Raw genomic sequence first — 20281 nt, 5'->3', positions numbered from 1 at the left:
CTGAGATCTCAATAGATAATCGACAATATTTTCGCGTTTCCGCTGGCATGCCAGCGGGTGCTTGCGTGTGCGGAAAGGGGGTGGGGGATGGGGTAGGGGATTGCAACAGAACTTGGCAGAACAATCTTATGCTTCAATTTCCGTTTCCTGGCTTGAAAGGGAGGGGGGATAAAGGAATTGGTCGGAGGAGTTCCTCCTGTCTCCTTCCTCGCTTTGCTGCTTCGAGGCTGCCATCACAGCGGTGTTATTGGCAATTGAGACAGACAGACAGAACGATAGACGGGGGGGGGGCTGTATGAGTGTATGGGCTGGAATAAGAACCCCCCTCTAGGGGATGGTCGGGAGTGTGTTTTTCTAACAAAGCGATATCCGCTGCCACATAAGCCACATGCCGCATGTATTCCTTCGTTTCCTCATTTTTCCATTTGTTTTTCTTTTATTGCCGAAACAGCGGGTCGTAGTCTGGGGGGAAAGCGATACCTGAAAAGCCCCTGCACCACCGCATCACCACTCGACCGCACCATAAACCACCCGCTCCTTCAGCAAACGAATTTTGTTTAGTTTTTACAACAGACATTGCCGTTGACTTTAGTGACATTTGACATTTGATATGCCTTAATCAACTATAAAAGCTCGTGTCAGACGAGAAAATGGGGGATGATGCGGTGCGGGGGTTTGAGGGTTTGGGCGGAGGGAACCGCACATAAAACTGATGCAACGTGCAGCAACATGTGGCCGTAAAAGAAAGGCCCCCGACACAAGTCATCTCCGCCGCAGAATGTCTCCGTGCAAATTATACGAGTCTCAGCAATTCCGGTGCCTCCACACGATCCACAGTCACGTACGGCTAAGTGGCATGCCTATATTGGTGGCTTCACTGTACCATCCTCAGCTCGAAAACTTTCACATTTTACTTTGCGAAAGAGCATTCTTTTGTGTCCTTAAGCCATTGAGTGGTTTATTTTTTGTATTCCTGTTATATTTGGGACTAATGCCGTACTCTAAAGTTTACCTTGCGAGTCTCTACGTCGCTCATTATTCCCTCAGATTAGTGCACCAGAATTCCAGCTTCTCTGATGAATGGATCCCCTTGTTCTCCGATGGCTTACCACTTGACAGCTCAGATGAAGCCTGGTTGCTTCCGAGTGTTATCTATAGTTGTGCAGAGACCCAACCGATCTGTCAAGTCAATTATCCGTTTCATTTGCATTCGCAGGAGGGAGGGGCGAAACCCAGTTTGTGGGTTCCGTTCCAGTCACCGTTCCAGTGCCAGTTTTCACCTCGTATCACCTCTTGATGCCAGGACAGAGACAGTGGCATGGTGTGGACTACTACAAACGATAATTAATGAAATCTGACATCGGTTGGGGCTTTAGTCTGGGGAGACACAGAGTGAGAGGGGAAGGGGAAGAGGAAGGGGAGAGGATGCAGAGATGACGGCATAGCTATAGCCATGGACAAGGGTGGATGGACTGGACGGGCTGGTCGAGTGTATCGATGAGTGAGACGGCGGCGACGTTGAATGCTCTTAATGAGAAATCGTTTTAATTGAGTTTGCATGTTTATGGCTGCCTTTTCACTTGAGCACCGCCTGCACTTTTTGTCCAGTGCGTCACAACATCACCCTGTCCAGTCCATGACTCCCCAGTCCTACTCTATGCGCCACCCGGCAATCACTTTAAAAGCCAAACCTTTGAGAGGGGTCTGCCTGTGAGCTTGGGGAGCTGTTCCTGCGGCTGGGGTTTGGTTCCAAGGCGGGGGGACTTGGGGCCTGACGACGAGGTCAGCCACATATTGTCATGTACAATGGCATCATTTGTGGGCTGGGACTGGGGTTCAGGCAACACATCCACATCTGAGGATGTAACCGCATGCTGCCGCTCCTGATGAGGGTCAATTGTCCATTAGGGGGACCATCTTTGCGGGTAGCACATGTGTGCGTATGCGTGTTGGGTGTGGGTGTGGGTGGGTGTAGCAAGAAACTTTTCACATGCCACCCACCAACCAGCCACCATATACGAGTACGAATGTTGGGATATGCTTTCGGTGGCTGCTGTTGCTGCATCTGTGGCATAATTATTTGTTGATTATGTAAATACAGCGACTCCCGCTAGCTCCTATCGATAGTTTGTTATCCTCGCGTTATCACGCATCGTTTGGCTCACTCTAAGGATCCAGCACTGGGTGGGACGGATATTATCGCATAATGCGACTTTGAAATACCCGTTTCGACCGTTTGTGCCTCTATTTTGTGAAGCATGGCTATTGTTCCACATGTTTCCCACAAAAATTAGATAGTGACCAGATCTGCCAGTGAAGGATCTCTATGCAAACTGTGCTTCCTTGGTTCTCTGATGGTCCTCGACAAAGAGTCTGTTTTTGGAGGGAATGGAAGAACAAGGAGAATCGCAGCTAAGTGCAGACTTTTGGTGTCAGCATTTATATATATCCGTCGGAGCAAATGCAAAAGGACCGAAAAGAAAGGGTGGCCGGGGCCAGGCCGGGGCCGGGGGCAGAGCGGCTGTTTGTGCAACAAAGCAAATTGCTGTAATCCATTTTCCGGGCGCATCAGCTGCTGCTGGTTCTACTGCTGCCGCCGCCGCTGCTGCTTCTATCATCAAATGAAATGGATTTTTATTAGATTTTGCTTGTAAAGAAGATTTAAATTTATTTCGTTCTTTTCTGCAGCTCCACTACCCGCTACCCGCTTATACACCGCGGGCAACCGGTTGTTGTTCCGCTTCCGGGTTTGTTTTCCTTTCGGTATTTTTTACTCTGTTGGCTCTCACTCCTTTCGCCGCTTTTGCAGAGCTCTCTGTGGAAGATTAATGACAGTTCCCTCTGGGAAAGGGAGGTGGAGATAGAGAAGTGGAGGAATTGTCGTCGAGTCGCCTCCCCACCGACAGGCGATAGCTATGCTCCATTCTTTTCTGCTCCCTTCCGTTCATTTTCTTTGTCAATTTATCCTTTCTTCGCCGTTCTCCTCTTATCCCATTCGTTCCAAGAGCTTTCTTTCTTTGCCTTTTTCGAGCCTTTTATTTCTTGGTATCTTGGGGTATCCTTATACCTACACCTTTAGAAAGTTTCGATCTTGGATGAAATCACGCGTATAGGATCTTTTTTGTCTTTATTTTTATTTTTTGTATCGAAAATGGAGTATAAATCCCTGAAAATCATTAGAAGACATAAGAAATCGTAAACTCAAAGCACTGATAGTAGCAAACAAGTCAAAGGGGAGTTTCCATCCTTGAATTATCCTCAGCAGGGAGCAGCTACCGCGCCTGGTGCCTGGTGGCACTCCTACTGTTGATGCTCTACCATTTCCGCCAAATGTCACGTACAGCCAGAGCCAGCGGGCGACGCAACATGTACAAACATACAGCTCACTAAATGGTTTACCTTTGACGGCCGCCTCCCATGTCCACCATTTTGGCACAGGAAGGAAGCCGGAAGCGTCGCTATATTTGTACAAAAGAAGCAGTTTCGCTCCACTTTTCCAACATCTTTGGTTCCACGAGAAGTTAGAGACTCCTTATGGACACCTCAGAGAATGATATGAGTGGCCATCAATCCCTGGCAGTTCCTGCACGGTGACCATCATCTTGTGTTGCGCCTCCTCAGAATTGGAGTTTTCAATCAACTTCCCTTCCTCTTCCCTAATACCCCATTCACACTGGCCACCATCCGCCTTCCACCATCCATTTCTGGGATGGTCCGTAAGGTTTTGTCGTTCCAAAAATTTCTAAGTTATTCCACTATTCAACTGGGATGCTCCTAGTCCGTACTTTACTAGGCGATATTTAGCCGATGGTTTAAAAATGCAACCCTAGAAAACAATGACTAGACCAGTCGTATTTCAAATTTCAAATCCTTCAAGACTAAATAAATACTTAAATAAACCACAAGCAATACAAAATATATATACATACATATGTACATATGTATTTTCTTTTTATTATGATTAGTATTGTGCAGCCAGTAAATAAACAAAAAGTACACGCATCTTGAAGTGGATTGCTCAGATGGAAAATCTCGCAATAAGCTTTGGAATGATAGTACTGCGGATTTGAGGATTTGTCTTATTATAGCCAATACAAAAAAAGACAATTTAATAATTTAAGCTTGTTGAATCCTTATCTTTGCGATTTCGTGCTCATCAGCTCCTATTTTATGGAATGGGGATGGTGGATGGTGCCTGTGTGAGTCGATGTTTCACATCTGTCGAAAATTCCCCACAGCTCCCTCAGGTTGTGCTCAGGGTGGAGGGGTGTAAACTAAATCAAAATTAATTCAAATTAGGTTGTATTAAGTTTTGTGTCAGTTATTAGTAGCTGGCTTTATTATTATTAAGAATCATTGCTATACGGCATGACGTAGAATTCGTAGAGTAGAACCTGCGTGGAATTTTTTGTGGCGGTTAAAAAAAACCAGCATCCCTAGTTTGATTAATTCAACTAATTATCCAGTCGCTGCTCCGCCATATCCTGGCTGGAAAAATAATTGGAAAAATAAGAAATCGAAGACGGAGTGTATAGATGGTGCATCATTAGACCGGCACTTCGAATATATACAAGAGAATATTCCAGCAATTCCGGATATCAATTTGAATCCACTAATGGAATCAGAGGCCCTCAGGTTAGTTTTGCCAGTCAATAGCAGAGGCCCTCCTGACTAATCCATATGTATAGCGACAGTCTCGAGCAAATAGTAGACTTGGACATCGATATGACACCAAGAGTCGCTTCGAAGGTAAATCCATACACGGTCCTAGCAGCAAGCGAATCCAGCACCGAGCTGATTGCCGTGCTCGCAGTCTGGGACCAGTGTTGAACTGCATGAAACCCATATACATATGTTCGTGGGAAATCGTAAGTTATAAAGAAGCAAAAAAAAAGACCAACAGATCCAATACCATTATACCATCGATAAACATATTCTTCATAGCTGTTGTATTATTTATACTTTTCAAGAATTCGTATTGAACCCAGAAGGGAATAGAGCTGAATTTAAAATTTCATATGTACGTTTAAAAAAGTTTTTTTTTTTAAGAAAAATACATTAAGTTATCCTTAGTAATCGTTTAAAATATATGAAATCTATAACATAAAGCACATAAAGCAGACATCAAACAACTCAAAGGAGAGTCTTAATCTTTGGATTTTTCTTCATATTGCACTGCTGCTTGTCTGTCCCACTGCTGCTATTCTTCCATTTCCACCAAATGTCACGTACAGGCATAGCCAGCGGGCGACGCAACATGTCCAAACATGCAAAAAACTAAATGCTCGCCCTGTTCGCGATTTTGGCATATCAAAGGAAGCCGGAAGCACCGCCATATTCGCAGAAAAGAAGATGGCAGACCAGCTTGCTTCCGCTTTAGCTAAAGAACGAGCGAGGGATGCTTGGAACTCTTCGAGTCCTCACAGAATAACAGAGCAGGCCTTCATTCTGTGAACTTGTCCATCATCCGATGGCGATATGTAGTAGTCACACTTGCATATTTCTTTTTTCATCTGAATCTGGATTGTCTTCGACTACAATTTCATTGACTTTGGAAATATTCTGCCTGACGATTGCATGTAAATTCTTTGTGGCAGACAGCTCAAATCAGCGAGGCCGGACAGACATTCGTCGGCTGCAATTACAGCATGTTAAGCACGGATTTCAATCGGTTTGGGAACAAAATTCAATGGAGCAATGGAGAATGCCGCCCTATAAGGGCTATAAAATGTGCAACTAATACGATTACCAGACTAGACAAGTCGACTCCAGACGAAACGAGACGAGTGGAGCCTGTAGTAGAGTCCGTGAGTTGTAGCTTTAATATGTCAGGCTGCCGGCGGAGAGGGCGAAGCTTAGTTAAATTTATTTTAAATTATGATAAATGGACTTTCGGCTAAGGCAGTTGATGCGCCAGCAGAGGCATCAATGCTGCCCCTCCGGCTTCTATCAACCCACTTTCAGGCTGAAAGTTCAAGTCTACGGTTTTTTTCGGGTGGGTTTTGTTGGTGAGTGGCTTTTGGTCCTGCTCGAGGGGAGATGGGTCACAGCGGCCTTATTGTCATCTTATTATGCAGAGTCTGGCAAAGCGTGACAATGAGGCAATGTCGTCGCCGTTCGTATCCGTATCCGTAGCCGCATCCGCAGCCGAGGAGTGCATTAACCGGAGGACTCGACCAGGCAGCGCGTGCTAGTTGAATTTATTGTGCTACATCCCCATCCACGGCTCCATCTCTAGCTCCCACTCAACTGTCTTCTGTCCAAGAGCAATTTGCAGTTTTACGCTTACTTAAATTGTGTCTAAAATGACAAGAGCAGAGCACCCCCGGAAGAAGCTCGAAAGGGGTTGCAAAACCGCACACAAACACACAAAAAGGGGTAGCCCAGGCTGGGCGTAAAATTTTTATTGTTATGTCTTTTGCTTCTGTGGAAGTAACATTTTAAGCCTTATGTTTATGTGGGTTCACTCGCGCCACAATCGATATTAATATTTCTTTTGGGGTTCGTAATGAAATTGAAAATTATGATGGTGCAGAAACGGAGTAAGAGTGGATATGTTGCGGATTCTCTTATACTAGAATAACTCTTCCATTCTGCATAAGTGATTGAGTTTCATTTTAATCTGATGATTTATAGTGGTTACAACAGATTGACTGACAGAACGCCATGAATTTGGATTATTAAAGGGTTAGATCTAGCTGAAACCACTGTAAAGAGAGGAGCTGTATAACACTTGGATTGGGTTCGCCAAAGAGCTACGTTTTTGATTAAATAATCCAGATTTCAAGAATTTCCAGATTTCCATATACTATTGTCCCGATATTAATTTCTAGATTTACTGAAAGCTAACTAGTTCAACCAATTGGCATATAATTTCATTAACATTAACTTAGCTGCTTACCTATGAAAACGGCGAAAGTTCACTTTTCGCTATTTTCTTGGTATTTTTATACCCGATACTCAAAGCGTATAGGGGTATATGAGATGTGTGGTGGAATTGGATGTGTGTAACACCCAGACGGATGCGTTTCCGACCTTGTCTGTCTGTCCGTGTGTTCGTCTCAATGAGCGCCTAGATCAAACAGACTATTAGAGGTAGTACCTACGGCCGTGACTCTGCATTTAAACCCACACTCGTTGAGTATGGCTCCCCTCCGCCAGAGGGCGCACACTGTACGTTGAGAGTAAGAGTTAGCGCGAGGGAGTCGTTGCGTAGCCACTGAAAATTGATTCATTCATTCTGGCTATAATAATAATCAGATCTGATCTAGATTCGTCAATATGGTAGATATGGTCATTCTCTATAATTTTGCGTTCTACATTTATATCTTGGAAAATGAACACCCAATTGCACAAAATTTCGCAGAGTTTTGCCATTTTGTAATAAAAGCTAAAAACCACTTTTGTTTTTGGTAACGTAACTTCAGGACATATTTTGGCCTAAGTCTTTAAAACCGTACGTTCTGACTGTTGAATTTTTTTTTTTATAAGGGTATCTAATTACTATTCAAATATGTTTTGCTTGACATTTTGTCGTACGAAAGGAACGTAACACCAGAATATAAATGCCCATACATACCATATATCGTAAAAGGATTATATACGATCTTAGTTTTAATTTTTTGTTTTCCTATGAAATAAATCAGTCAATACAACATTCGTTAAAGGCCGATTTTCCATATTAAACCCAGTTGAAGTTCCCTTTAGAGCGCCTTTAGTATAGAATTCGGTTTATATTGGGCAAGAAGGGACATGATTTGCATTTGAAAATCTTCTGAAAATTAAAAGGAAAACAAAGAGGGGGAGCCCCCCCCCCCCTGCCACTATCTGCCGAACGCATCTTTTGTGTAGACAAATAAACTCTGGATATGTACATGTATTTCCAACCCCCATTGTGCACCACCCCATGTGCAGGGTCTGACTTTTTGCGTGTTATTCGAACCCAAGTCTGCGGCCTGTTACGTAATGTGATATGAATGCCACCCACCTCCGCACCGCCGCTAGAGTCACATTTTGGGGTCAGGTTCTGGCTGGGATAGGAATCCAGTGCTTGGGTTTTACTTTTGACTCGATTTACATAATTTCCGAAAACAAAAGTCCAGCAATTCGAATTGAATTTTGACATTAGTGTGTGCTTTCTGTACTTCACTTCGTCACGCTCGCCGAGGAGAGAGCACAGAGCAGAATATCTATATCTATGCATAAAAAAATCTGACAAATAGTCGAGATTTCCGTCGGCTTACGGTTGGAGGTTTTACGGTTTACCTGAGCAGCGAGCCACATCCGGGCAGAGATTTCGCATTGTTGGATGAGGGGTGGCAGAACGGGAAGAATGACTCACTTCATGCGTAAATTGGAGTGAACATTTGAAGAGTTTCCTTTTGTTGGCGACCTGCCAAAGTAGAGCCGCCTGCTAATTGCCACAAAACTTTTTTGTTCTGTGTCCTGTGTCCAGCGAGGACCAGAGAAAGGACTCCCTAAAGGGAAGGGCCTTGGGGGTAGCTAGAGAATGGTAGAAGTATCGGGGAATTGTGTGTCACACAAAATGCGCAACATTGAAGCATCCGCCAAAGGAATTTCCTGCTGACATTTTTTAATTTTACACTCGACTGACTGGATGGCCGGGGATACTCTTACACGAACTCGGGTAGCTGTGGATGCGGGGGCGGTCCCCGCCACCCTGCGTTCCCCCTGGATTACATCAGATTATGCGAACAGGGATATGAGCACGAATATAAATATTTCTCCCGCCGTTTCCGCATACGTATATTCCGGATGATGCGAGTGGAGGAGGAGTGGAAAATGGAACATTTTCATGTCCCATCATTGCAATTGCATTTCGACGAGCTCACTCGACGACAACGCTCCTAACGAGTTCGCTGATCAATCAGGCAGCAGACGCAGGTCCTGCTGCCATCATAGCTATCGATTTTAATCATCGATACTTGTTTAAGGCTTGCGTTGAAGTGTTCATATTCGTCATTACATAGCTATACCAATAACATGAATAAATCTGCAAAGGATTAATTATGGAATTCGAAAAATGGAAACTTCATTTCTAAAACGCTTAAAAGTAGTATATTGAAGCTTGAAACTGTTTAATTACAGTTCCACGTTTAATTATGCCTAAACCACTTCGTCGACAAAACCTGAAGCTTTGGTCAATTTTTTCTTCAGAACCGAATGATCAAGCAGTACGAATCTGAAACCTGAAGCTTTGGTTTATTTTCTCTTCACAAGAAAGAGATCCAGCAGAGCCGTTCAAGATGTTTTCCCCGTTATTTTCCCCTTTATGAGCCCCTTATGAAGCTTTCAAGCAGTGCGTAGCTGGTTCATTTTACTCTTCAGAAGCAATCGAGCAAGCAGTGCATTGCTGAAACCTAATGGATTGATTCGCTTACCCTTACCCTTACCCTTACCCTACCCTTACCCTTACCCTTACCCTTACCCTTCTGGTTCGTTTTCCTCTTGACAAAAACTGATAAAGCGCTTTGGGGAATTTTTACTTCAAAACAAAGTGATCAAATGAATGGAACCTCGCCTTCGGACTTTTTTCTGCATATATTGAAATATTGGTTTAGATAAACTAAATTGTACGTACTCACATCGTTTCTTATCGATTGTGGTTTGTGGATTAACAGTCTACTCCCCATCGACTCTTTTGACGAACAGTCCTGAAAACCATGCAAATTGAGCTCCTTTCGCTCTCATTTCGATAATTATGCCGTGATCCGAATCGGCTGACTCCCTCCTGTTGCTGTTTGTGCACGGTACACATTTACATAAGGGCCACCCCATTCCCATTCCCATTGACATGCCGCTTCCCTTGCCCCTTTCCTTGCCTGTGGAAGTTTTCAAAGTTGTCTGTCTGCTCCATCAGCATGTTTCAAGGCCCTCTCGCCCGTGCACTCATTGAATGCTATGAAAGTCATTTGCATATTTGTTGTTTATGTTGAAAACAAGATTTCGTTATTAACTTTGCTTAATTTGTTTGCCGAGGAAAATGGAAATGAAAACGAGAGCGAGAGCAAGAGCGGTTGCGAGTGCTAGAGAGAGCAAAAATGCGGGAAACGAAAGCGAATTGAGCCATCGAAGAAGCCGAAAAAATTATGTTGACCGAAGCGGTTTCCTCGCCTCAATGGTTTTTGGATTTGTTTGCTCTCATCCCTTGGGTTAAGGGCTCTTATTAATTGCAATTTGGATTGTGCAGCCCCAACCGCAACCCCAAAAACTCAATCCCATCATCATTCCAGCAAAACTCCTTGAGAAGCAACGAAAGCAACAAAGAGCCCGAGACCAAGAGGAAGCCATAAATAATGCCAAGTACTGTCTGCTCTCTCTGACTGCACGACTGTCCGTCCACACGGAGTGGACAAGAAATTTGTGTTCCACTTAATTGCTGGGGTATGGGACGTACATAAGACAGGGAAGGGCTGAGCTGGGATGGGATGGCAGATTAGATTGCGAATGAAATGTTCAAGTGGAAGTTTTAGTTTGCATAAATTATGCGGCAAGCGTGCAGACTGACCCCAAGCGAAGATATATTCGCTACTATCTTATCCTTGGAACCCTCGAGGATGCCATGGATTTGGACAGGAGTTTTTCATGTTGTTGAGGGGGGTATTACCAATCTTTTCTTTCCTTTTTATTATTCAAAATCGGAAAATTTCTTCAGCCTTGCAGTTATAAACTTCGATAAGCCATCAAATTGTTTCAGTCGCGATTTCTTTATTATTATAGTTCTATGAGGCTTTCGTGTAAACATGTACATAAGTATATGTAACAGCATGCCTCTGGACAAAAACAATCCGAAAGAAAAGTGCTCCAAGAAACAGTTCCAAATAATTCGTAAAGGGTATTCCAAGTATCGGTTTGTTGAAGTTCTTTTGGTTATGGTTTGATTCGGGTGTCTCCCTCTGTTTAGTCCACTTGTATCACATTATCCATCTATCTAACTGTCTCTGTCTGTCTCATTCTCCTTTTTTCTCTCCTTCTCTTTCTCTCATTGACACACTTGTCTGTCCGTGGGTCCTGTCTCGACGCCCGTCTGTACCCACTGCCTCTTGAGTTGGGTCGCATTCGACTTTCCCTTTTACCCGTTTGTCGAGAGCTTTTCGTTTCGATTGGTTTGCTCTGCACATTCGCGCACATCCGCATACATCCGCACACATCCGCATGTCGGATGTTGCTTTGTTTGTCTAACTAAATGGCGTTTCCGTGGTGCGGCTCAGCGTTCACCTGCCCCCGGACTCCATTTGGGGCTCGTTGTGATTGGATTAGGTTCGCTTTTGACCGCCACACTCTGCTAATTGTCGGGCTAGGGAAGCATCATCATTATCATCATCATCATCGCGGGTATTATCATGATCGTTATTATCATCATAAGATGGAAACCAATTTCCGCTCGTCCAAAGCAATAAAACTTTAGATTCAGCAGCACTCTGAAGCCGAAGTTCAGGCTAAAAACTTCACCGCCTGGACTTCAACTGCAGGCTTCTGCTGCAAAAAAGGCCTCCGATAATGTCCGCAGGGGCATGCAACAAGAAAAAGCATGCAACAGTGGAGCAGCCAGCAACCCTGAAAAACTTTTTGCCAGAGCAAAAAGTTGATTTCCAACTAACCCGACGACGGACCCCACGACGTCTTGGTCATGGAATTGTCGAAGATTCCGCAAAAACTTGCAGTGTACACTGCGGCACGCCCCAAAAAAAAAAGAAACCAACATCAAGCAAAACCAAAATAAATGCTAACCGAAGGGGGAAAAAAAACTTTGCGGACTTTTGCGGAAGAAAGTAAAAACGAAGCCTCCACTCGCACTGACAGTCCACTGTCAAAACTTTTTTGATTATCTTAATTGCGATTACGGGACCTCCAGAAAACCCCAAAAAACCCCAAAAAACCCACCAGAAACGAGCAAAAAATTAGAAGAAAACCCACCCAATATTCGTGCATAACCCCAACAGAGAGACAGACAGACAAATAGTCGGGAGAATACAATATACAATCGAGGAGGGAGTACACCGAGGGCTGGAGTAAGTGTCTGGAAAGAAAGCAGACAGACAGACACATAGAAAGCGGGGTGAAATTAACAAGATTGAGCCCCCCTGCCACAAATGTAGATGTATGTAGCTGTGTCTTTGTATCTGTAACTGTGGCAGGCAATGAAAGAAAATTGGGCTATCAAATGGAGGAAAAACGGGCAACCGCTTGGCCCAAGGATGGAAAAGTTTTGGGGACGTTTCTCTCTGCTCCGGTTTTTGTCCTCTGCAATTACACTCGACTCCCAGTCCCCAAAGGACAGCCACCGATAATGACAATTCGAAAATAATAATAATAGTTTTTCTTTCTTCTTTTTCTTTTGATTATCTCTGTGGGACGCTGGGGACCAAGTGCATACTTAGATCTCTTTGAATAGCGACTATGGAATCCTCCCCCAAAAGTATTCTATAAGCCAATCTACAGATCAATACAAGCAATATCTATAGAAGTGAAAGCGAGTGGCGCCGCAAAGCCTGCACTGGATTTTAATTGCTCTCAGCTGGCACTCGACTCAATGCATTGAGTCATTGCAGTGGCCAAATCAACATTTCATGCCATAGGTGCCCTTCCCCATGTGGCTGCTCTCATGCTCGTTCATAAAGTGCCTCAATTGAATCATCCAGCGGAAATTTTGCACGCACACACAAACAAATACACAAATACAGACACTTATACATAAGAAAAGAGCTGTTAGAGGTGAGTGCTCACAAAACCGTGAAATGCTTTCGGGCCACAAAATTTTTGTGCTGCCTCAGCACCAACAGCCGAATATAAACCAAAACTCGAAATATTATTATGATTACAATTAGCTTCGGGCCACAAATATACATATGTATGTATGTGCCAGTGCGTTTTGTGTGCACTCTGATGGTTTTGTACCCTTTTTTTCAACCAGATATTATCATGTCCTTGACCGTTTGCTTTCAACGTTGGCAGAAGGCAGTAGTTCCGAATGTTTGGGTGTATCGTATATATATTGGATATATTTTCTAGGTTTTGGTCTTAGTTGCAATAAAATGAATCCTTCTATATCATATCTGTTATTTGAAACGAAAGATTTGCAGGGGTATGTAATGTTTCGACCCTCAAATCTAGTGTTTCTTTCACATTTTTTTTGCTTGTATGTTTTTATCAGCGCAAATTTTGCAATGCGCTTTGCACCACCTCTGCCTAAAGCGGGGGGGGGGCTGGTTGGTGTTGGAAAAGCATTTTCATGTCATGGCATCGACCGAGCAGCGAATGAGCCGCAAACATAAAGGCACCCCACATAAGCAGCTGCGTATACGCATACTCTCCCACGGATGAAGGGAGAGATGGTTAATTCCATTCGTTCCAATATCCCAGAAAGTCGGAATGCCAGTGCAGGTTTTGAAATGCTTCGGAATGGAATGGATCTGTTTTGCATGGAATGGTCTGGAATAGAATGCTTTTTGTTGAAGTGGTTTGGTTTGGTGGGAATGGAATCCTGTGATTAAGAATCTAATGGGACGAAGAGGCGAAGAGTAGTGGTGCGGTGTGGTGTGGGGGAGAAATGCAACCCTACAAAATTAAATGGTGGGCATGGAATATAGGAAAATGAAATCTTTAATACTGACTCATTTAAAGAGAACGGGAGATCTCTGAACAGAATCCCATGCTTAGTGGTTGAATGGGTGAGCGCATGCCACGCCATGCCAAACACTCACCTCTGACCAGCCCCCAACTGTGCCCGAGTAGGAGTCATGACAGGATAAACCACTTTGGGCTGGACCGGAGACCGAGAGACAGACTCGTACCATGCCCAACGTTTTATGCAAATAATGGGCGCAATGTGTCATTGGGTTGCCGCCTGCCGAGCCACCGACTGACAGCTCAGATGAAGTGTCGCTGACAGGACGCGAATGCGGCTGCGGCTGCGACTGCGGATACGGATGCCACCATCGGTATGTAGTATGATGGATCAAACAGGCAGATACCCCACACACTCCACACACACCATACAGCACACAGCACATGGATGTGTGAACATAAAATGTATAAAATATTGGCTGTCTACACGAATCCTAGGCGAGGGCAAGAAACCAAGAGACGAACAGAGCCGGGGAATTCAATTTATATGCAAATGATATGCAAGGCGGCAGAAGAAAAATCCCAATCCCCGAACCGAAGCCCAGGGCAGGAGACCGAAACAGAACCGGGAAGTGAGTGTAAGTGTAAGTGTAGCTGGAGGGCATTCGACTATGGGAATTTTAATTATATTTATTAAAAATGTAATTATGTAAAAAGGAAACACACACAATGCAAAAATATCCAAACCAATTAGCAAGACTCTCATCTCAGGTGAAGTATCGTATGCCTTCGGCGGAGTCATCCCTCACATCGTAGCTGGTTGGTACGTATACGGGCTGCTTACTGTTGCCATAGCTCTTCTTGCAGGGCCTTTCAGTCGCCTCCTCGGACTCTGGGTAGGGCTCTGTTTCCTCCTCCTCCTCCTCTTCGGGATAGCCCAGAGTGGTCTGCTCCTCTTCTTCAGGGTAGCCGTAGCAACAGGGTCTCGGTTTTGGATTGGTCTTTTTGCTGGCCTTCTTTGCCAGCTTGTCCAGCTTGCTCTCTTTCTTAGTCTCGAAGAAGCTGAGTTCCTTCTCTTTCTTTTCCTCCCACCACTGCTTGAACTTCTCCCACTCGTCCTCCTTCTTCTCCTTCTTGGCGTCCTCCTTGGCGCTGAACAAATTGAGGAAATCAAGCTTCTTCAGCAGCTCCTTCTCCTTCTTGCCTTCCAGCCAGCTTAGTTCCTTCTCCTTCTTCTCCTCCAGCTTTTCGACGAGACTCTCCAGCTTCGGCAGCTTCACCAGCCATCCATGGACGGTCTGTAGTGCTGCAAGAAGGCCCACAGAGTAATGAGATATCGTCGCGTCGCAATCGAGACCTCCCCCAGTGCCACTTACCCAAAAAGGCCACCAGCAGCAGCATCAGTTTTTGGCTAAATTTAAGCATGTTCTCTTGGATCTCACTCGTTCCGCTTCGACTTCTGTCTGGTCCAAGCCAATTTCTTGGCTACTTATAGCCCGAACGCAAGAACCTGCAGAGCAAAACAAAGCAGTGTACCTCCAAGCACGTGCCCAACACATGATAAGCACGTGCATTCATTCGGCAATCTGTCAAGCTCGCGGCATATTTGGGGACTGCCATGATACCCGTTTCGCAGCCGTACAGGGCTCGGTTCAATGCACTGACCTCCAATCCCTGGCATCTTGATTATCTCTGGATTCTGTTTGGGTGTTCCCCTAACTGTTTTCTGGTTTCTCTGAAAACTCTCTAGGTTTTCTTTGACTTCTCTTTGAATTATTATTGGTTTACCCTATCTTCTTTCAGGGTTTCACGCTTGTTCTTGTATTCCTCCCTGGCCAGCTGTCACTCTGATTTTCCAAGACTTTTAACATCCCAGACTCTGGGCTGCTGAGACGGCGCTACTAATTGCCTTGGCTCTGGGTCATTATCATGGCTATAGTGTCCGTCCGAAAGAGGAGTTCGCTGAGAAGATGCCTGGGTCCAGCTGTAGGTTTTTCCTATGTGTTGAAAGGGGAAGTTGAATTGTATTTGCTTAGTGCGCCTCGTGCATATGAGAACCGCTGAAGTTGGGGGTGCGGCAAGAACCAGGGTGTGTCGGTGTTTGTGTTGAACAAACAGTTTGCTAAATTAATTGCACACCAACTGTTTATTCGTCTATTTGTCCGTTTGTGTTTAATGAGTTTTTTTTCCCTGTCGACTCTCTATCCGTATACTCTTACTGTATCCTGTTTTACGCGGATGTGTTATGTTACTTTTTACTCTTAGCCATTTCACCCATTACTGGTACTATTTTATCTTACTCGTTATTTTTCCGTCGTTTCCTCATACTTAACTTTATTTATCAGAATAGCCGGAGGTAAGGATAATGACTAACGTGATTATATCGTCTTCTATATCGGGCGGATAGCCCCTCCGCACAGGTGTTCATTATACTGAGCTCAACTCTCGTCGTACAATTCAAGATCCCGTTTTTGTCACGCTCATTAATATTACGAGTGAGAGCTGATGCTGTATAACATTCATAGTCGTAGTTTCGAAGTATTTATCTATCGGTTCCACTCGATCGCGCTTCCCATTATCTTAACGATAAGTCGGCCATAATGTTAAAATGTTTTTTTATTTAATATGAATATATATGCAAAAAAGAACAACCTTTAAAAGCTTTCTCAGTCTCGTTAGGCGCCTCCAAATGGGCCCCACTATTGGGAAATGCGCACATTGTGTATGTTACCCAGATCGAGGGGCAGACCGAGCTGTGGTTCCAGCACGCTATTGGCCAAACCATCATCGTAGTCCTCGCTCAGATCAGTGCTGATTGTTGTGGTGGTTGTTGTGGTGCTAGTGGTGGTCTCTCCTGGCCCTTCAGTTGTGGTTGTGCGACGACGCGACTTCCTACCTTTGCGGCCACCGCGACGACCCTTGCGGAACCTACGCGGCTGTATTCCGAACGAGTTCGTCTTGCCATAGACGATGCCAGGGTAGGGTTCCATTGTGTAGACGGTGTAGGCCAGCGGCGTGGTGCTTACTGAACTCGTTGTATCGGTGGTACTCGTTGCATCACTGGTACTCGTTGTATCTGTTCTAGTCGTAGAATCTGCAGGACTCGTTGAATCTGTAATGTTTGATGCTTCTGTGGTTATAGATGGTTGTGTTGTTGTTATGACTGGTTCAGTGTTTGTGCTTGTCAGAGTGGTTGTGGCTGAGTCTTGTATGGTTGTAGCTGTGTCCGGTGCAGTGGTTGTTGTGTCTGGTGTGTTTGTTATTGTTGTGTCTTGTGTTGGTGGTGTGGTTGAAGTATCATTTACAGTGCTTGCCGTTGTAGTCAGTGCTGAAGCTGTGGATGATTCTTCGGTGGTTGGGGCAGATGGTGGTGCTTGTGTGGTGGATGTGGATGATGTAAGTGTTGTTGTTGATGACGTGTCAGATGTTTCGGTGCTGGTAGCAGGCTCCGTGGTTGCCGTGGCCGGGTCTAGTGTGGTGGTCACCGTGTCGCCTTCCGCCTCAGCGGCGGCAATCACCTCGCTAATATTGATCGTGATCGTCTCGTTGTGGCGCGTCCCGTTCGTCGTCTGCAGCGTGTTGTTGGAGCTGACAATGGTGGCCAGGAACGTGGAGTTCTGGGCGGCACATAGCTGGCAGGCTTAGTGGGAAGAAACCATCAGTTTCGGATTGGAATCAATTAGCGGAAGCACACGCACGGCGGCCACTAATTACCTAATGTTGTCACCACAACGAGAGTAATTAAATGTTTACGTGTCGCCGGCATCGTGAGCGTTTGATTGAAGACTATTCTCGCCGTACAGCTCTCCGTTTCCTTAATTAGCCTGCGGTTCGGGATGGAGGCTTCTGCTGCTGCTACTGCTGTCTCTCGTGTGTGTCTTCGGGTGTAGTGCTCTATAAATTTTGTTAATTGAACTGATTTTCAGAGTCCGCATCTCGTTCATTTTTATATTGATGCCAACACACAAGCCACGTCCGGAAACGTGTGCTCCGTACGTGCGATTCCCGATTATCTTATCATGTCCCCCCCCCACCTTGATTCCAATCTCCCAATTTTCGATGCTGCTGACACAAAACTCTCGCTCTCTCACTGTCACTCTTACTCTCACACTCACTCTTGCTCTCGCTGATGACGTCTTGGCCAGCTCTTCTCATGCCGGAAACTGCACTCACTTGTTGCCCTATTTTGCATATGTCTGGCTGATTGCCCCATATGTCTGTATACCGGATGCATTGTACTGCATTTGATTAGCGCGTTGCTTTGTTCCGCCAAATGCATTAGTCACGTATACTTGGACAACATCTGGGCCAGAAAAAAACACCATTTCTATTGCTCAATGTGCCAGTGGCAACCCATCGATCTTCAATGGAATGATTATGACTGCAGTTCGATGTTAGGAAATAGAGCTTTTCAAAAGGTCTTGAAAAACTGAAACAGGTACAATAATTTCTATATAACGCCCTTTCCTGGTAAAAATCGAAATAATGAAAATTTAGTATGGTGGTATGGTTCCCTTTTTTCGACAAATTTTGTTATGTAAAAAGTACAATTTCCACACCCCCCTTTAACCACTTTACAGCGTTTACATCTTATCTTTGAAGCGCATTTCCTGATTAAACTGTTAATTTATGATTTACAAAAAAAGTATTTTGTGTATAGATCATCCCTGCACAAACAATTCCGAAAAAAGCTCCACTCTTCTCATTAAGCCCCCCATTAATGTCCGATTTGATTTGATTAAAAAAGACTGATATTATGGCATCTGATTAGCTCGGATATCTAGCGACGAATGCGGTGGACCTTTAATTAAGTACTGGCATGGCATTCCTCCCCCTGATCCACCACTGAAATCGGAAAACAATAATTATTTAATGCGAACGTGACGAGAGCTTAATGCGAATTATAATGAAAGCAAAGCTCCGAAAGAGAGAGAGAGAGAGAGTTCCTGCACCGAAATGGACAGAGTTCAGAGCTGCAGCTGCACCTGTAAAAAGGAGAACAGAGAACCTGTACAGAATTGATGTAGCGAAATACTTTAAAGTTTTTACAGTCCAGAACTGGCCGCTGACGTAGGAAAACCCCCCATTCCGATGCCATGCCACACATAACAAGCCATAGAACACGCTTCAGATTGTAGGGGGCCGTACGTGCTCTAAGCGGCTTGAATGTTCTCCAGCGAATGGGTATAAAAGCAGCTGCTTTTCTTTCACAAATCAGTTCGATAACTTCATTCGGTCTAAACATGTTCAACAAAACGATCTTGGTGGCCCTTATCCTGTGCGGTGGGTAGCAGTAACAGGCTAATTTTGGATCAAAATCAGACTAAAATTTCGTTTAATTAGCAGCCTGCTACCTCAGCGCTATTCAAGCCCGTCCTCAATTGGATGTAGCCCAACCAGTCATAGCTGGAGTCGCTCAAGGAGCCACCGCCGGAGCACTTACCCAACCTATTACCGGCCTGACAAAGATAGCTACTGGTGGTGCCGGTGGTGGCCTACCTGGACTCCCCTCTCTCCCTGGAATCCCTACACTTGGCTGAAGGATCTGAAAGACCATGTTACTTTATATAAATCAGCACTTTCTGCATCAAACTTGAATTTCTCTAAGCTTACTTTTGGGCAATATTTTTGTAAAAATTGTGTAAATTGAAATTAAATGGAATTATATTGAGCATTGTATATGATTGTAGAATTATTCAGGAGGCTATTATTATGGGTTGATCTAACTAAAAAATGATGAAGAAGCTGGGTGAAAAACTAAGCTCATTTAAAAGGAATTTCCATCTATTGAAATTTTTTTTAATAATGCAACTTTCAGAACTGCAAAGTTATTCACTTATTCTCACTTACTTAAGCCTGAATTCTAGACCCTGGTATGTACTTATTGTCTTTCCAAAAGCCAAGTTCCGACTAAAAGGCCATAAATTCTTGGATCAAATTTTATCTCTGTTACGTGTATTACCAAAGCCTGACCTACACGTAGGACTCTATATTTTGGATTATGGATTCGCGACTATTTATAGAAGCGCACTGACTGTGTCGAGCTCAGTTTTCGATGCAAGTATGTCAGGCCAAGTAGTAGTTACTCTCGTTGCTGCGCTCTGTGGTAAGTTATTTGTGTTGCAAGGCAAGGAGTACCTATCTCTTCCCTTTAAACCAATACGCAGTGCTTTTGCCGATGGCCTGGTGCATGCCCAGCCAGATATCGCGGCAGGAGGCTACGACAACAACATCGGCACGTCGCGAGATCATCAAAGACTTTATGGCACGAGTGCAGGCCCTGATAATCGAATTAATGGAGAAACTAAAGGCGCTCAGTGCCCTTGGATAGAAGCTACAATGAAAATAAAGAATAAAGATAAAGGAAGTCCATAATAAAGCTAGAGACAAAGTTGACGTAAGTTTAGTGTTCCTATGATGGATAGTCAAGCGTTCGTCCGCGGCTAATGAACATCTTTTTATTACTTTTTGGGTCACCAAAATTTCTTGGTTCACCATTCCGTCTGCTTGCGGTGACTGTACTTTGTTTAATGGGGGTCAAATGCCAGTTGGGCAGCGGCAGCCCCAAAATTATGCTACAGCGAAAAACACACAAGAAAATATGTTAGGGAAAATCTTAACGAAATTTCTCACGTTTGCCATAATTACGAGCAAAATACGTGACATGTGTGTTGACGGTGATATTTACCATCAG

The 20281-nt window shown here is 44.4% G+C and overlaps 4 protein-coding genes and 1 long non-coding RNA gene across 6 annotated transcripts; 3 read left to right on the top strand and 2 right to left on the bottom strand.

The window, feature by feature from the left end:
• Nucleotides 1-4313: 4313 nt before the first annotated feature.
• LOC26532996 (uncharacterized) lies at nt 4314-5056 on the top strand. Its single transcript, XR_001453011.2, has 3 exons — nt 4314-4635; nt 4689-4868; nt 4945-5056. It is a non-coding gene; the product is annotated as an uncharacterized lncRNA (long non-coding RNA).
• A 9201-nt stretch (nt 5057-14257) lies between these two features.
• Femcoat (femcoat) lies at nt 14258-15054 on the bottom strand. Its single transcript, XM_002134569.3, has 2 exons — nt 14964-15054; nt 14258-14893 (listed from the first exon to the last, which is right to left on the bottom strand). Exons 1-2 carry the CDS (start codon nt 15010-15012, stop codon nt 14355-14357), a joined length of 588 nt encoding a protein of 195 aa, XP_002134605.2. The 5' UTR covers nt 15013-15054; the 3' UTR covers nt 14258-14354.
• A 1131-nt stretch (nt 15055-16185) lies between these two features.
• Muc4B (Mucin 4B) lies at nt 16186-17504 on the bottom strand. The gene is made up of 2 exons (XM_002134568.3): nt 17302-17504; nt 16186-17227 (listed from the first exon to the last, which is right to left on the bottom strand). The coding sequence occupies exons 1-2, from the start codon at nt 17351-17353 to the stop codon at nt 16287-16289; spliced, it is 993 nt and encodes a 330-aa protein (XP_002134604.2). The 5' UTR covers nt 17354-17504; the 3' UTR covers nt 16186-16286.
• A 1249-nt stretch (nt 17505-18753) lies between these two features.
• On the top strand, nt 18754-19266 carry LOC26533309 (uncharacterized). Of its 2 annotated transcripts, none has more exons than XM_015186873.2 (2): nt 18754-18870; nt 18934-19266. In XM_015186873.2, the coding sequence occupies exons 1-2, from the start codon at nt 18768-18770 to the stop codon at nt 19125-19127; spliced, it is 297 nt and encodes a 98-aa protein (XP_015042359.1). In that variant the 5' UTR covers nt 18754-18767; the 3' UTR covers nt 19128-19266. The 2 variants fall into 2 exon arrangements, with proteins under 2 accessions (XP_015042359.1, XP_015042358.2); XM_015186872.2 differs by having other exon boundaries at nt 18778-18870; nt 18931-19266.
• A 316-nt stretch (nt 19267-19582) lies between these two features.
• On the top strand, nt 19583-19988 carry LOC6901128 (uncharacterized). The gene is made up of 2 exons (XM_002134567.3): nt 19583-19693; nt 19755-19988. Exons 1-2 carry the CDS (start codon nt 19651-19653, stop codon nt 19916-19918), a joined length of 207 nt encoding a protein of 68 aa, XP_002134603.2. The 5' UTR covers nt 19583-19650; the 3' UTR covers nt 19919-19988.
• The last annotated feature ends 293 nt before the right edge of the window (nt 19989-20281 follow it).

The sequence above is a fragment of the Drosophila pseudoobscura genome, chromosome X (assembly GCF_009870125.1).
Source record: "Drosophila pseudoobscura strain MV-25-SWS-2005 chromosome X, UCI_Dpse_MV25, whole genome shotgun sequence".
In the NCBI taxonomy this organism is placed as follows: domain Eukaryota; kingdom Metazoa; phylum Arthropoda; class Insecta; order Diptera; family Drosophilidae; genus Drosophila; species Drosophila pseudoobscura.
Note: the sequence above shows the minus strand (reverse complement) of the source record. Positions and strands in the feature narration are given on the sequence as shown.

Coding starts and splice junctions, on each gene's coding strand:
- Femcoat (XM_002134569.3), bottom strand. CDS start 15,012: ATGCTTAAATTTAGCCAAAAACTGATGCTGCTGCTGGTGGCCTTTTTG. Junction 14,894..14,963: donor GCTGCTGGTGGCCTTTTTGG/GTAAGTGGCACT, acceptor GCCTTCTTGCAG/CACTACAGACCGTCCATGGA.
- LOC26533309 (XM_015186873.2), top strand. CDS start 18,768: ATGGGTATAAAAGCAGCTGCTTTTCTTTCACAAATCAGTTCGATAACT. Junction 18,871..18,933: donor GGTGGCCCTTATCCTGTGCG/GTGGGTAGCAGT, acceptor TTTAATTAGCAG/CCTGCTACCTCAGCGCTATT.
- Muc4B (XM_002134568.3), bottom strand. CDS start 17,353: ATGCCGGCGACACGTAAACATTTAATTACTCTCGTTGTGGTGACAACA. Junction 17,228..17,301: donor CGTTGTGGTGACAACATTAG/GTAATTAGTGGC, acceptor CTTCCCACTAAG/CCTGCCAGCTATGTGCCGCC.
- LOC6901128 (XM_002134567.3), top strand. CDS start 19,651: ATGTCAGGCCAAGTAGTAGTTACTCTCGTTGCTGCGCTCTGTG. Junction 19,694..19,754: donor TCTCGTTGCTGCGCTCTGTG/GTAAGTTATTTG, acceptor ACCAATACGCAG/TGCTTTTGCCGATGGCCTGG.